A 16,431-nucleotide genomic window follows, 5' to 3' on the forward strand; every position below is an offset into this window, starting at 1 on the left:
TTTCTTAGGGTTGTTGAGAAGCTAAATGTGATAATGTTTGGGATATGCTTTGTAAATCTCAAAGCTCCATATAAAAACTATTATTTTTATTATTATTATCTTAGTAACTATATAGCAGAAATTTTAGAGAATGTGATCTCTTAAAAAAAATCCCTCTTTTCTCCTCCTTTATTAGCTATAAACACACAGATGAAGATCATCTGACTTGTGAAGGATCCCCTATGGAAATACCTGGGGAATTTACTAATAAGTTGAAACTGATCTATACTTACTCAGTGAAATTTGAAGTAAGTATCTTTTGCTGATGATGATATCTGGATTTTCTTGTGTTTTTTTTCCCCTTTGTTGTCAAAGATGTTCCTGCTATCTAGCTTTCTTTAACCTTTATCACATTCCAGGACTATAGCTCATGAGGGATCCAATTATAAAAGGAAAAAAGGGCAAGCCAAGTTGGGCATTGTCAAGCACTCGAGGGTGAAGGACTGGTGCCTATGGGGGTGTCATGAGGGCAAATGAATAATTTTGGGGTAGAAATTTTATGTGTGATTTTGGCACAAAAGCTTTGGGCCTATCATGATTATTCTTACTACTTCTGGCACCTTTTTTTGATTCCTCAAAAACCTAGTGCTGGCTAATCCCACATCCCAGGGCCAGGTGCATGCATTTATGTGTGTGTGTGTGTGTGTGTGTGTGTGTGTGTGTGTGCTCACGCGTGCACACACACACATACACACACACGTAAGCAGGTAATGACAGCCAGCTATTCAAGAGAAAAGCTGCCTTACTGCCTTATCATGACTAAGCAGCTCCTTTTTGAACAGTAATGATTGGCAATGCTGTCTGCAGGCTACACCAACCTCACATGTCGATAACTGAAAGGCATAAGGACCCGTTAGACAAAGCAGCTGAGTTCATATACAGGAAATTGTACTTTACATTGATTTTCCGATGAGAATCTAGATTTTCCTCCACATTCAGGCTTTTCCCCTCCAGTCCTGACTCAACCTATGCAGTACCAAGACATGTAGATGAAAGGGCTAGACTCCTGCCTCTGTGGAATGAGATGGAATGTCACAGAAGCCAGTGAATGCAGAGTTTTGGCAGGTTGCATCTGAAAATTGAAATTAACAGAAAGTCAGTCTGTGGTTGGTCATGTGGCTTCTTCTTTTTGTTTTAGGAGAACAATAACATTAAATGGGCATCTCGATGGGATTACATTTTGGAGTCCATGCCTCATACCAACATCCAGTGGTTTAGGTAAGTTTTCTGTGGAAATTCTAAATGTACATTTTCCATTAAGACAAGAGTTTTCCTAACCTTGTTTGTATCATAGACCTCTTGGCCATCTGAATCGGCCTATGGACCCTTTCTCAGAATAATGTTTTTAATTACATAAAATAAAATACAGGATTATAAAAGAAACCAATTATATTTGAAATATAGTCATCAAAATATTAAAAAAAACCAAGCTTGGAGGCCTTGGGTTAAGAACCATTCCTTTGGAGAGCAGAAATTGGGAGGGAAAGCAGCCTAAACAGCATAGGCTGGTAGAGATTTCAGCTAATTGTGGGGGTCTGGAAAGTTTGACAGCAAGAGAAGGGAGAAGATTGAATCAGGGAGGGCAGAGAAGCTGTCTTCTGTTTTCCCTCTGGGACGTGATCCACAAGGGTGAGAAAGCAATTTAGAGCGATAAATGTGAATGGGTGATCATAAGCATGTTGTCACTTGGCCTGTGGTACATACTGCATGCAGAGTGGTCCAGCCTAAACTTGGGGATAAGGCCTGAATAACCTGGATAGATAAGAGCTGGGACTTGAATCTAGGTAGTAAATAATAGAGACTGAGGAATGTAGGGTCCTGAGGCTCTAGGGTATATGTATTTTTATGTAATGTATAATATCCATATGCTTAGCTGCATGTTTCTCTTTCTGCACATAATCTACCCTTTTGGTGGGAGTGGTCTCTGGCAGGTGAATAGGTTCTGCTTAACTGAAGGCCTGGCACTGTCATATACTGCTCCCAAATGCTAGTGGTTGGACTGGAGTTTTGGAGCTGTATTAGCTTGACCAGAGTGGTCTGAGACCCCCCATGATAGGCCTGAGAGGGGAAGTCATACCATCTTCCCACAGAGATTATGCTGGCACAGCAGGGCAGGCCAGACCTAGGGATCTAAAACCCCTGGTGCTATGCTGCTCTGGGCAAGCTGTCTCCAGGAGTCCTAGCTGTCTTCTCCCTCTCCTTGTCAGTAGAAGTAGGTGAGGCCAGGCTTATACCCAGGTAGAATTGTATTCCCTATACCACTTAAATCCAGGCATTGACTGTCCACCGCCTGGACTTGGGGCAGAATGTCACTGTCCTCTCCTGGCATAAAGAGGCACCTACTTTTTCCCACCCCTCTGGCTTAGCTGTGTTACCTCCTGGGTAGCACTGTTATTTATCCAAGGATCTAGTTCTCTGGGAGAAGGGAGCTTTTGGAGAAGAGAAACCATAAATCCACCCCCCCCCAATATTTCCCCCCTTCCGAGTGGTGACCAAATACCTTGGCAGCCTTCTGTTCAGTGGTGCCCTAGAGCTGTTTTGCTATACCCTCTGCAGAGCTGTTCTGAATTCTGTTTTATTTGGATGGTAAACCACCTGTCCTTAGTGGTTGTCCAAGGGAAGTGCTTCCAGCTGGTCTGTGGGCTGCCGGTATTGATGCCATAACAGTGCCTGTGCTTGGCTTGGAGCTCAGGCTGATTGATGGATGTCTTAATTTGCCGACCGCTCTTGTTCTCAGGCTCCTTATGTTTGGGTGTCTCAGAAAAGCAGTGCCAAACTCGCCACTAATTTTGCTAAAGTTTTTTACAAACTACCAAGTAGAAGTTGGTAGGGAAAATAGGCAGCATGATCTGTGGACTGTGCAAATCTGAGAACCCCTGTTCCTGGTCGAAGTCTTGAATCCTCATTCCCAGATCTCCCACCAAGTGTGGTTGGTATTGGGTGAATCCAGTTAACCTCTCCAATCAGAGGATTCCTTTGAGAAGAAGCATTTGTACCTTTTTTAAAAAAGAGTTTTTTCCTCATTCAAATAACGTTGCTTAAAAAATAGGAAGTTCCCCCCTCCTCTTTAAGGCAGCCAGTTTCCTGTCTCAAGAACTTCTTATAGCCTTCTTTGATAAAACTTGGAGTCTTCTATATAGCAACAGATGTCAAACTTAGGCTTTACTCTATCAAAGGCTGGAGTCTGGCCTCCGAATCAGGAAGAGGAGGCCAAGTATAGGTTTCAGTTCTTCCCCCATAATCACTAAACCTCTGAATGTTTCAGGGAACTCTATAGGGAAGACCATGAAGTGCCAAACAATTGTTTATCTGCCTTAGCAAAAGGGAAATTTCTTCAACAGTTCCTTTCTATCTACATCAATAAGTTAATAAATCTATGCCAGAAATGTGAACCTAAACCTAGGAAAGTTGGGCTGACCTATACAAGGCTGCCCAGCTAACTCATTGTTCTTTCTTTAGCTGTACACAAACTTGTATTGTTCTTGTTTTTAACACAGCAAATAAGAAATTAAAATGAGAGTGACTTTTTTTTTACTTCTAGTATAATGAACTCCCTCATCATTGTTCTTTTCTTATCTGGAATGGTGGCCATGATTATCCTAAGAACTCTCCATAAAGATATTGCAAGATACAATCAGATTGATTCAATTGTAAGTAAAATATGCATAGATGTTATTGAACAAGATTCTGCTCTCTTGATTTTCCAAGGAACTGGGAAATAATGTGATCTTTGTCTTTAGAATAGAATGCCTTCAGTACTACCCAGCATGCACTAGATAGATAGGAAATTTTACTTATTTATTTTAAAAAATTTTTTAGAAATTTTCCATGGTTACATGATTCATGCTCTTACTTTCCCCTTTACTCCCCCTCTACCCCCCATCCCCCATAGCCAATGTGCATTTCCACTGGTTTTAACATGTGTCATTTATCAAGACCTATTTCCATATTATTGTTAGTTGCATTGGTGTGGTCGTTTCGAGTCTACATCCCTAATCATGTCCGCATCAACCTATGTGTTCAAGCGGTTGTTTTTCTTCTGTGTTTCCGCTCCTGCAGTTCTTCCTCTGAATGTGGGTAGCGTTCTTTTCCATATGTCCCTCAGAATTGTCCTGGGTCATTGCATTACTGCCAGTACAGAAGTCCACCACGTTCTATTTTACCACAGTGTATCGATCTCTGTGTACAATGGTCTTCTGGCTCTGCTTCTTTCACTCTGCATCACTTCCTGGAGGTCTTTCCAGGTCACATGGAATTCCTCCAGTTTATTATTCCTTTGAGCACAATAGTATTCCATCACCAGCATATACCACAATTTGTTCAGCCATTCCCCAATTGAAGGGCATACCCTTGTTTTCCAGTTTTTTGCTACCACAAAAAGTGAGGCTATAAATATTTTTGTACAAGTCTTTTTATCTATGATCTCTTTGGGGTACAAACTCAGTATGTATGGCTGGATCAAAGGGCAGGTATTCTTTTAGCGCTCTTTGGGCATAATTCCAAATTGCCATCCAGAATGGTTGGATCAGTTCACAACTCCACCAGCAATGCATTAATGTCCCAATTTTGCCACATCCTCCAACATTCATTACTTTCCCCTTCTTTCATTTTAGCCAATCTGCTAGGTGTGAGGTGACACCTCAAGAGTTGTTTTGATTTGCATTTCTCTAATTATTAGAGATTTAGATCACTTTCTCATGTGCTTATTGATAGTTTTGATTTCTTTATCTGAAAATTGCCTATTCATGTCCCTTGCCCATTTATCAATTGGGGAATTGCTTGATTTTTTATACAATTGATTTAGTTCCTTGTATATTTGAGTAATTAGACTTTTGTCAGAATTTTTTGTTACATAAATTTTTTCCCAGTTTGTTGTTTCCCTTCTGATTTTGGTTGCATTGTTTTTGTTTGTACAAATTATTTTCCTAGGAACTGGGAAACAATGTGATCTTTGTCTTTAGAATAGAATGCCTTCAGTACTACCCAGAATGCACTAATTAGACAGGAAATTTTAGATGACAGTCATAAATCTATGTTTACCTTGAGGGTGATGAGTAAATTGAGAGTCTCAAAACACCTCAGAGCTGAATAGATAAAAAAGTCCAGGTCAAAGGAAATACATACAGACTTGATTATATAGAAGCATGGTGGATTTGGTTTTCATAGGGTCATAGGTCATGGTCAGATGAAAGATTATTGCTCTACAGAAATATCTCAGTTGAAACTGTTCGGTTTATTTGAGCAAACTCAGAGTTTTGCAGAGCCCTAGGTATTCAGTTCCATTAAAATAATCTCCTGTTTTCAATTTTTGACTCTTGTAATTACCTGTAGAGTCTTAGATTTTTCATTTGTGGGCTGAAGCATGCTGCCCACCTCCGGACTCCTGAGGCAGAGATTTTTGGATACGGACAGTGTGGGAATTTGCTTCACTTAATTATGTACATTTGTTATAAAGGTTTTCTTTTTCTTTTGTTCAATTAGGATGGAGGGTGGGATTGGAGAGGTAGGAGGGAGAGAAAATAGATTCTTGTTAATTGAAAAAAAATCTCTAAATTTAATTTTAAAAAGGATCAGTGGGGGGAACAGATGTGTTGTTACCTTTAATTCCCCTAGTATGTCATTATAGCACACGACGGGTTGCAACTCATCTGAAAAACAAAATTGTTATGCTAGACTTTGTTTAGTTAATGTGCCCTACCTAGCATTCAAGATTATTGCCAAGTTCTCTAGTGGAAGGGCATTGTGACAGACCACATGTTTGTTGTAGTGGAAGTCTGGAGCCTGGGGTTCTTGTCTCAGCTCAGCTGTATAACCTTGGGCAAGTCACCTCCTTCCCAACACCCAAGGGCCTTAGTTTCTTTATCTGTAAAATTAGAGAAATGCTCTCAGAGATACTTTTGGACCCTATCCATCACTAATTTTATGGCTAATGAGGCCCTTGTTTCCAGTTTATCTGTCTTTGGAGGAAGATTTTGTTTCACATAATTTTCAGGATCAAATGCATGCCAAATTTCTGAGGCAAGAACTTGTATATTTATCAAAGACATTTTCTCTCACGTGTATAGGAAGATGCCCAAGAAGAGTTTGGCTGGAAGTTGGTTCATGGAGATGTCTTCAGGCCTCCAAAGAAGGCAATGTTGCTGGCTGTGTTCCTGGGTCAAGGAACACAAATTTTCATTATGACCTTTATTACATTATGTGAGTAGCATTTGGAAGTGGAGTTTCTTAGAAACAGTGTCAAAAACTGGAGTCTTTTTGTCACAGCTCCCAAATCTCCACAGTGGAAAATCAATCCCCTCTTTCCTTCCTCAGAAAATTATTTACTTAAAAACATTTTTGTTTTTCAAATTTAACAAACATCCCCAGAAAAAAAGAGACCATTTTCATATACTGAGTAGAGCAGAAAAAGAGATCTGTGTGTTAAATCACACATTTCCATTCTATAAAAGTTTGCTTTTTTAAAAAAATAGCATATGATAAATTCAACACGTTAACTTTCCATATTGCCAGGCTTGTTTGTATGTCCTTCCTTGTCTTTATTTTAAAATGCTTCAGTGAACTTTTCTTATGGAAAATGCTATAATTGTGAAATAAATGAGATAAAATAGTATAATTGAACTTTAAAAGTACTCAATGAGATGTTTAAAAAAATACAGTGATTAAGTGAGTCCTTTTTTACCTTGTTAAATTTAATTTTTTCTCATCTATTTTCAGCCTCCCCATTGAAAAGGCAAGCAATAGAATAAATGAGTCTTTTTTAAAAAAATGAAGCCTATGTGACTTGGATGCAGTTAAGATAACTGTAATGATGTAAAAACTGCTGAAACATTTCTTGTGATACTCATTTTTAATTTTATTTGCTTATTATTAAACTAAAAATATTGACAGTTAGGCTTAGCCAAATGTGGCTATATGTTTTCCATAAATTTAGTTTAACTCTTTTAATCCTTTTAGATCCCAGCAGAATGTCCTCTGTAGTGGGCATGGAATTGGTAGAAGATCTCGAAATACCCTAATTCCTTAGCCCAAAGAGAAGCTTGCCATTTTTGTAGAGGACTATACTGGAAATGAATACAAAAAAAGAAGGGAATGCTCCCCCTTCTAACTTCTCTCTCTCTCTCTCTCTCTCTCTCTTTTTTTTGCTCCTCTTTGCCTTCTTTGAGATCTAGTTATGATTTTCATATTCTTGCTTAGGCTTGTCGATTCCTCTGATCTGTAAGAGGGAAAACTTAGATATTATATATATATATATATTAAGGTGTGGTTGCCAGGAATCAATAATTCAGATTGATTCCATAATTAAAATAGACCCAAGTCAGGATGGGTTTTATGGTAGTTTATTTACAATTGGGAAGGTAGAAGGTAGGGAAATAGAGAGAGGGAGAGGCTGGCCCGGACCAGCAGAGGTCCGGACAGAGAGAGGGTTAAAAGGCTAATTAAACTAGGCTACTAGTCACAAGGCCTTAGCAATTAGAGAGGCAAAGAAGCCTTATTGAGATAAAGACTCTAGAGACACCAAGGTAGGCCAAAGGGAGTCAGCCTAACTTACCCACGTGACAATTCAGAGGGGAAGCTGCCTGAGGTCTCAGCAGAGATCCTTCAGCACCAAGTTCAAAGCGCCAACTGCCCCAACAGGAAGTTACCATCATATTTGAAGGACAGCATCTTTCGTCACTTCTTGGAGGTCCACCTCCAATTCAAGTGGACAAATGGCAGCCTCAACATTGTTTTTGGACTGCCCAAAGGGCAGTCCCTTGTTCTTGATTTGTTACTTATTGTCACGTGTGGGTAACTCATCTCCCCTCCCCACTAAGGGAGGTGGGGAGGACATTATCTCTGGTGGCTAGAGTTTTAACTATGAATGGGGGGTGAGCTAATTCCATTTATACACATCCAAAGAGTATCTCTTGGCTTTCCCTCTCTTCCTCACGTCTCCATTTCTGTTTTAACTTTTTGAGAAGAACAAACTCTCACTGTTTATGTTACTGGTTGAGGGTAATGTTGGGAAAGTATTTTCAGTCAATTTGAAACTCATTCAGCTTTCAAAGTTACCTTACTTGCTTTTTAAAAAAATCATACTTTTCTTTCCCCCCAAAATCATGAGAGGTGAGTTAAATTATTATAATTTGAAGTACTACTCACTTATTGGCCCCCCCAAGAATATCCTTTGTAGCTGCTGCTTATAATGTGAAATCCTAATCGAGTTACCCTTAATTTGCTATAAAGCACTGTGTAATTGCAAAGTGATTATTTTCACTGGCTGAATTTTCTTTTTTCATGCCTTTAGTCTTAGCTTGCCTTGGGTTTCTTTCACCTGCCAATCGAGGTGCATTAATGACCTGTGCAGTCATACTGTGGGTCCTGCTGGGAACTCCTGCTGGCTATGTGTCTGCTAAGATGTATAAGAGTAAGTATAGCCATGTTTCTTATTCGACTTACTTGACGTGTTCGGTGTCGGGATTAAAGGGCCTTAAAATAGCATTTTTCAAGTGATAAGTCAATATGGGAATTGTGACCTAGCTATGGGAATGAAATGGTACCTTTGTCACTATAAAAAATTGGGAAAATCGCTTAATCAGGTTTCTTGAGTAATGATGACTTTTTCAATTTCTTCCTCAGCATTTCGAGGTGAAAAGTGGAAGACGAATGTTTTGCTGACAGCACTGTTATGCCCTGGGTTAGTATCGGAGGTGCCATCTTTTGAAATTTATCCTTTTTGGGGGTATTTTGCCTTGGAGAAATCATTATAGATAATAATGAGGAAGCAGTGAAGTGATTAATTGCCACCGTGTTCTCCAAGTAGCTCTTTCTGTTATTTCCATGTTCTCTTCATTTTTCTGTATATTGAATATCTTGCCTCTAGGAAAAAGAGTTATTGGCCACAGCGAGTGTGTGGTCGTCATTTGGGAAGTTTCAGAAACTCTTGGCTGCCTTCTGCATCACATTGGAAGGGCAAAGCAGGGACCACTGCCCCTGTAAGTTATTGTGGAATTGGAGCACGATTTCTGCCCATCTTTGCTTATTCCTGTAGCTGTCATGGAAAAATGACTTTAGCCAAGCAAGGGCCCTCAGGGGCCATCTAATCCAATCCATTGCATTTTATAGAATAGGAAACAGGCCCAGGGAAATGAAGTAACTTGCTCAGAGCCACACATGGCATTCTAGATAGAGTTGGAATAGTCCTCAGAGGCCATAGAATCTAACCCCTTCATTTTATAAAGGAGGAAAACTGATGCTCAGGGAGAGGAGATGACTGGGCTAGGCTGAAGTAAAGCATTCTAGATCAGTATCTGGAAGGGATCTCTGAGGTCAGCTAGTCCAACCCTCCCATTTTACAGAGAAGGAAACTGAGCCCCTGGAGTTTACAAAGCTGATAAGTGGCAGAGGCCTAAAATCCAGCTCTTTTTACTCCAGTAACAAATTGATGATCTCTTAAATACCAAATTCTGTTATGTGTTTTTAAAAGGCTTTTGCTTTTTAATAGCAACCCTTCTCAAGTCACACTTCAACTTGTACTAAAACAGATTCTCCCCCCTTCTTTGCGGATGGCATTCTACTGTGAGGAAGGAAGAATTTGGTTTCACTGATAATTAGAGGAGCCAGTTGTGGAGAGGTTTCATGCCAGATTGGTGACTCAACTAAATGCAGATGGTCTTGCTAGGCATAGGCGAGAGTCTGCTTTGCCATGAAAGATTTAGAAGACTCTGGCTCTTGTTTTGTGGCCTCTTGTCCCATCGAGTTGGCTTAGGGAGTGTGTGGTGGAATCCAGGGATTTGAATAGTGGCAATTTCAGCAAGATGGTGTGACCTTTGGCAAGAACTCTTTTTGTGGAGGAGAAGGAGCTCTGAGGGAGTCATACAGGCTACAACCATCTGCTTCTGTTCCCTAACTCTTTTCAGGTAAACTAGAATGAACATGTGGGGGGCCCACCATGAGAAAAACTCTCTTTTTCATTCTGTTGAGTGAGAAGATGTTGTCCTTGATGAGCTTCCAAAATTCACTTACCTCCAGTACATTGACTTTTCTCAACCTTGACCACAAACTGATCATAAATCCTTAGTTATCCTGTTCACTATGATGGGAAAAGTTGACACTATTCTCTCTTTTTTTAACCCTTTCTTAGAATCGATTCTAAGACATAAAGAACAGCAAGGGCTAGGCAGTCAAGATTAAGTGACTTGCCCAGGGTCACACAGCTAGACAGCATCTGAGGCCAGATTTGAATCCAGGTTCTTCTGACTCCAGACCTGGTACTCTATACACTGTGTGCTACCTAAGTGACCTCCCTCACACTATTTTTTCTTTTCTTTTTAAACCCTTACCTTCTGTCTTAGAATTGGTACCTTAGCGTTGCTAAAGGCTAGGTAACTGGGGTTAAATGGCTTTCCTAAGGTCACATAGCTAGGAAGTATCTGAGGCCAGATTTGAACCCAAGACTATCAGTCCCCAGGCCCAGCTCTCTATCCACTGAACCACTGAGCTGCCCAATGGGTACCTTTTCTTGGTGACTTAAAGCCTTCAAGAGTTCTCAGGAATACTGAGAGGTTAGGTGACTTGCCCAAGGTCACATGGCCAGGATGTATCAGAGGCAGGAATTGAGCCTAAGGCTTCCTGGCTCCAAGGCCAATTCTCTAGCCACTCTCTACACCACTGAAAGGGACTAGAAATCAGGTAATGTGGGGTCAAACTAAAGGAAATAGAATGATTTGACCCAGAGGATTTCTGAACTTAGGGTGTTGTTGTTCAGTCCTTTTCAGTTGTGTCCAACTTTTGGTGATCCCATTTTGGGTTTTCTTGGTAAGTGGTTTGCCATTTCCTTCTCCATCTCATTTTACAGATGAGGAAACTGAAGCAAACAGGGTGAAGTGACTTGTCCAGAGTCACATAGCTGGGAATTATCTGAGGTCAGATTTGAAGTCTTAACTCCATGCCTGGCACTCTATTCACTATGCTGCATTGCTGCCTTGTACTTGGGGTAGGGAAAGAGCTTTTTTTTCTTTTTTCTTTTTTTAAAATAATAAACCTTTACCTTCTGTCTTGGAGTCAATACTGTGTGTTGGCTCCAAGGCAGAAGAGTGGTAAGGGCTAGGCAATGGGGGTCAAGTGACTTGCCCAGGGTCACCCAGCTGGGAAGTGTGAGGCCAGATTGGAACTCAGGACCTCCCATCTCTTGCCCTGGCTTTCAATCCTCTGAGCCACCCAGCTGCCCCCTGATGTTATTGTTTTAAAATATTTTATTTTACCAGTTATATGCAATAACAATTTTCCACACATGTTTTTTGAAGTTACAAGGTCCAAATGGTCTCCCTCCTTCCCAGAAATGGTTAGCACTTTGTTGTTGTTTTTTAAGGGGAATGCTGATCACCTGTTTTACCTCAGAGCTAGGCCAAATGAGAAGAAATGCCCTGAATTTCTGTGGTATGTCTGGGGAGGCAAAAAAATAAATGCCTTCTCTCGAGCTATGTTCTTGTCACTGAGGAGGCGTATCATGTGTATAGATAAGTCAGTGCACAGGGCTGGGAGAGAGAGGATACCAACAAGTCAGAGGATCAGGGAAGGCTTAGTGGAGGAGAAGACACGAGCCTTGAAGGAAACAAAGCAATGTAAGGTAGCCACGAGAAGGAAGTATGTAAGGAGCACAGCCAGCTTGTGTAGGAAGGAGTCTGGGAAGATAGATTGGAGGCATCATGTGGGAGAGCATGCTGAGAAGTTTCTATTTTATTCCAGAGATGATGAGGAAGGAACCACTGAGGTTCTTCCAAGGCTTTGGAGTAGAGAAAGTGATGTGGTCAGAGGACAATTTCTTTGGACACTGTGTGGAGGGGAGACCTTGGAAGTAGGCACAGAGGCTAAGGAACACCCTGTTAGAGTAGGTCAGGTGAGAGGTGCTAAGACCCTGATGGAAAGCAGAGGCAGTGTGAGTCCAGAAAAGGGGATGGCTCTGAGAGATGGCATTGGTGTGGACTCACTGATTGATTTTGGAGAACAAGGAACAGGGAATCGTCAAAGAAGACTGACTGACTTTGTGAAGCTGGGAAGCCAGGAGAGAAATACACAACTTGGTTGAAGTGAGAGTTTTAGGAAGAAAGATGACATAGAGCTTGAAATGCCAGTAGAATATTGAGGTAATATCAAGGAGGCAGTCAGGAAGGGGTTAGGCCTGTGGATTTGGAACTCATCTGGATACAGATGATAATTGAAATCATGGTAGAAGGAAGAAAGAGTAGGGTCAGAAGCCAGTCAGCCAGTCAGCAAGTAGTTCTCTGCCCACTCAGTGCCAAGTACTGTACTAAGTGATACCGACCTATACAATATTTCCTTCTGACCTCGAGTCCCACATCACCAACTGTCTATTTCAAGCTGGGTGTCCTGCAAGCATCTCAAACATGATATGTACAAAAGAGAGCTCATTATCTTTTTCTCAAAGCCTTCCTCTCCCAAACTCTGCCTTTGTTGTTGACGGCACCGCCACCACCTTCCCAGTCACCTGGGTTTGCTGCCTTGGTGTCATTCTGGACTCCTTGCTCTCACGCCACATGTCCAGTCTGTTGCTGATTTGGTTGTTTCTACCTTCCCAACATCTATCCTATATGTCCCATTTTTCCTCTGACACTGCCTCCATCCTGGTACTTGGCTCTCATTACCCTCTCACCTGAACTGTCCCCAAAGCCAGTGCTTGGCACACTGCCCCGCATGTAGTGGGTGCTTAATAAATGTTCATTGACTAACAGAATTGATCTCCTGTTTTCAAGTCTTTCTCCCATTCTAATCTAGCTTCCATTCAACTGCCAAAGTAATTTTGGAAAGGCATTGATCTGAATGTCACCACCCTCCCTCCCAAAGAAACTAGTGGCTCTCTATTATAACTAGAAAGCCCTTCCCAACCTGTCCTCTCCTCAAGACTTTCAGGGCAGTTCCCCCAACCCCCACCCCATCCTCTGATGACCATGCATCATCCTTCACCGACAAACCTGAGGCCGTTTGCCTAGAGTGCCCTCTTGTGCCCTAATCCAGATTTCACATCCCTCTAATATTCCCCACTCCCCAACCCACTCTCTCTTTGTCTCCTGGTCTCCTGTCTCTGATGAAGGGGTAACCCCTCTGCTTGCCAAGGCTAATTCCTTTCTCCACACCTTTGATTTCATCCCTTCTCAGCATTTGGAGCAGATCTCAGCCCGTAGTGGGATCCAAACTCTCCAATCTCCCTCTGGCTTTCTGCTTTTCTCCTCAGCTATCATCCTGTATCTAGCTCTCCTCCCTTCCCACAATCCTCCTGTTCAGTCAGACTATAACCTCAGGATGATGCTCAGCTCCTCCCTTTCACTCACCTTTGACTTGTGTGGGGAGCTCAGGGCTTGAATGCCAGTGACTTTGGGTGGCTGTATGGTGTGACAGAGTGAGGAGTCCAGGAGCTTTCAGAACTGGGCAGCTGGGAGGATGCTGGGGCCTTGGATAGCAAGACAGAATTGCCCAAGAGGGCAGGGCCAGAGCCACGGAAAGATCTAAAAGGATGATGCCATAAGAGGTCATTGTGTTAAACCAAGAAGAGATGATGATATAATAGTAATTTAAGGTTGCTGAGGCTTAGTTCCTCATTCAGTTCTTTGATAACCTTGGAGAGAAGAGTTTCTGTAGAGCAAGGGGCAGCAAGTATGGCATAACCAACAGAAGATCAGGACATCCTTGGTACTCACCTACATCTGTCCTCCCTCTCTTCAGTGATGAAGTCCAGTCAATCAGCAAGCATTTACAAAGCTCTTACTATGAGCCAGGCAGCTAGGATGCACAGTGGCTAGAGTGCCTGGCTGGGAGTAAGGAAGATGAGTTCAAATCCAGCCTTAGACACTAGCTTTGTGACCTTAGACAAGTCACTAAACCCTTTTTGCCTCAGTTTCCTCATCTGTAAAATGACCTGGAAAAGGCAATAATGGCAAATCATTTTAGGATCTTTGCCCCCAACAATCTCATAATTGGATCATGAAGAGTCAATTGGACACGACTGAACAATAATGACAACATATGAACCAGGCCTCGTGCTAAGCCCTGAGACTACAAAAAAGGCAGAGACATGATCCATGCTCTCAGAGAGTGTCCGTTTTGATGGGAGGCTCAGCCTGCAAACCTGTAAGGGGCCTGTAATAATTGTGCACTGTGGACTGCATCCATCCTCTGTTCTGGCCACTATTCTTCCATGTGTCAATAGAAGCCCTTTACAAAAATTTAAACCTCTCTTCTTTCATTCGTGACTCTCATAACTCTTTGAAGCAGTTGGGGTAGGAATTATCAGTTCCATTTCACAGATGAAGAAACTGAGGTTCAGTGATGATGGATGACTGGGGCTAGATCATGTGGAACCCAGGGTTCCTGAGTCCAATTCCTGTACTATAGCTACCGTCTGATGCAATCTCTAAGGACAGACTTGAGAGCAAAGCAGTGCTTCTATTGACTGGCTGATGGCACTTAGACTGAAACTCAGACACATGAAACTGTTGTCAATCAGCCTTTTACTCCTAATTGAGGCTTGGAAGGCTTTTTCCTCCTGGAGGGACTTGGAGGCATTAGCAAGCAGGTGAAGAATTTTCAAGGAAGTGAGGGGATGTCTGAAGTCCCATCAGGTCTAACATGCCAGCCCTGATCATAAACTGCTTTATTCTTTTTTTGTTTCAAGAAGATGACTTGGGGGATGGATGTAGAGGGAATGATTGTGCTCAGAAGAATGAGAATTTTTTTCTCAATTCAGTCTCTGAGGAACACAAGGGTCCAATTATGGCAGGTCACCTCCTGTCGGGCTTCCTTCCCCGTTCTCCATAGTGACCTTTCCTGCCCAGGCATAGATTAGGCCTTCTCTTATAGCTCCTCTAAACTGAGCCTCTCCCCGGCCCCTGACTTGGGAACCCTTTGGGCTACCACATAGAAGCATTCCACTTATCTGATGTTCTGGGACACATCTATCTACTTGCTGCCATTTACCCATTGCCTGCTAAATAGCACCCTCCTTTTAAGGATGAGAAATTGGGGGTGAGCTCCACTAATTCTGATAGGGCTCTTGGCTTGACCACAACTTTAAAACATCTCTTACTTTCCATCTTAGAATCAATATTATACATTGGTTCTAAGATAGAAGAGCAGCAAGGGCTAGGCAGTGGGGGTTAAGTGACTTGCCCAGGGTCACATAGCTAGGAAGTGTCTGATTTGAACCCAGGACTCTTGGTTCTCAATTCATTGAGCCACCTAGCTGCTTCTGACCTTAGCTTTTTGATGGTCACTTATTTCCTCTCCTTGAGTCAGTGTTGTGGAGCCCTTGTGAACTAAAACCCTGGACAGACACGGAAAACTGGCCCTTTCAAACAAGTTCAGCCCCTAACACCATAAAGCTATACTGTAACCCATTCAGTCTCTGGGTAAGTCATTTAACCCTACCCAAAGTCATATAGCTAGGGTCTGAGGCTACATTTGAATTCTGGTAGAGGAAGTTTCCAGACTCAGGCCAGGCACTCTATCTACTTAGCCACCTATCTGCTCCTTACTCCCAGAATCTTAGAGTCGGCAAGGCCCTCACCTCAGTGGCCATTAAAACCAACCCATACCTGAAAGGAAGCCCCATTATAGCACAGCCGACAAGGGGATAATGTAGCCTCTGCTTGAAGACTTCCAAAGGGAGACAGCCCTCCTCCTGCTGTCCATCTAAGAGGCCCATGCGTTCTTTTTGCCTGCTACATCAAGGCTTTAGAGCCAATTGCCTTCCCACTATTTGGGGACCAAATAAATCTGGTGAACCCTGTTTTGACCCAGTTTTCTCAGAGATTTCTCAGAGCCCCATTAATAGGGGCATGGCCTGTAGTATGGAGGAAAGGAGGATGGACTTGAGGTCAGGAGGAGCCCAAGTGACCATCCTGTTTGTGCCACTGTGTCATATTGGATTTAACTTGCTTAGACTCTTTGGTCTCAGTTTCCTCCAAAGTACAAATGTAAAATTTTACCCTGGCAAGGGCATAGGCTCATGTACCTGCTCGGTGCCTGTTATTTCAAGACAGAAAGGGATCATGTCCATTATTTATCCTCAGGTGATCTTTGTAGTTGTGTGTCTACATAGAAATAGGAAAAAGCATGTCCATCCAGCAGAGAGGCTGTGGACAGAAAGCCTACCTGGCACCTCCCACAGGACAGAGAGTATATCTCATCTTTTCTGTGGGATAGGGGACTCAGATTCAAACCACCCAAGATCTGACAAGATATGAAGGAGATTGGCACAGCCAGCCTGGCCTCAAGGGCCCTGAATCACCCCAGTGAGTGTGCAGCTCTAGGATGTAGCCAGGTAGAAGCAGAGGATATGGCCCAGTGGGAGAGAAGGCATATAAGAGGGGCTTGGGAATTAATGGGAAGAGAAAGGAG

General features: G+C 42.3%; 1 protein-coding gene across 1 annotated transcript in view; it reads left to right on the forward strand.

Moving 5' to 3' along the window:
* Positions 1-16,431, forward strand: part of LOC123253517 (transmembrane 9 superfamily member 2-like) — a gene marked incomplete at its 5' end in the record, with an annotated part of 941,355 nt that overhangs the window by 902,211 nt on the left and 22,713 nt on the right. Inside the window, 6 exons of the mRNA XM_044682699.1 lie at positions 176-287; positions 1,178-1,257; positions 3,581-3,689; positions 6,105-6,237; positions 8,327-8,446; positions 8,659-8,716. Coding sequence (XP_044538634.1) covers positions 176-287; positions 1,178-1,257; positions 3,581-3,689; positions 6,105-6,237; positions 8,327-8,446; positions 8,659-8,716 — 612 coding nt within the window. The remainder of the gene's footprint in view (positions 1-175; positions 288-1,177; positions 1,258-3,580; positions 3,690-6,104; positions 6,238-8,326; positions 8,447-8,658; positions 8,717-16,431) is intronic.

Source organism: Gracilinanus agilis, chromosome X (assembly GCF_016433145.1).
Source record: "Gracilinanus agilis isolate LMUSP501 chromosome X, AgileGrace, whole genome shotgun sequence".
Lineage (NCBI taxonomy): Eukaryota > Metazoa > Chordata > Mammalia > Didelphimorphia > Didelphidae > Gracilinanus > Gracilinanus agilis.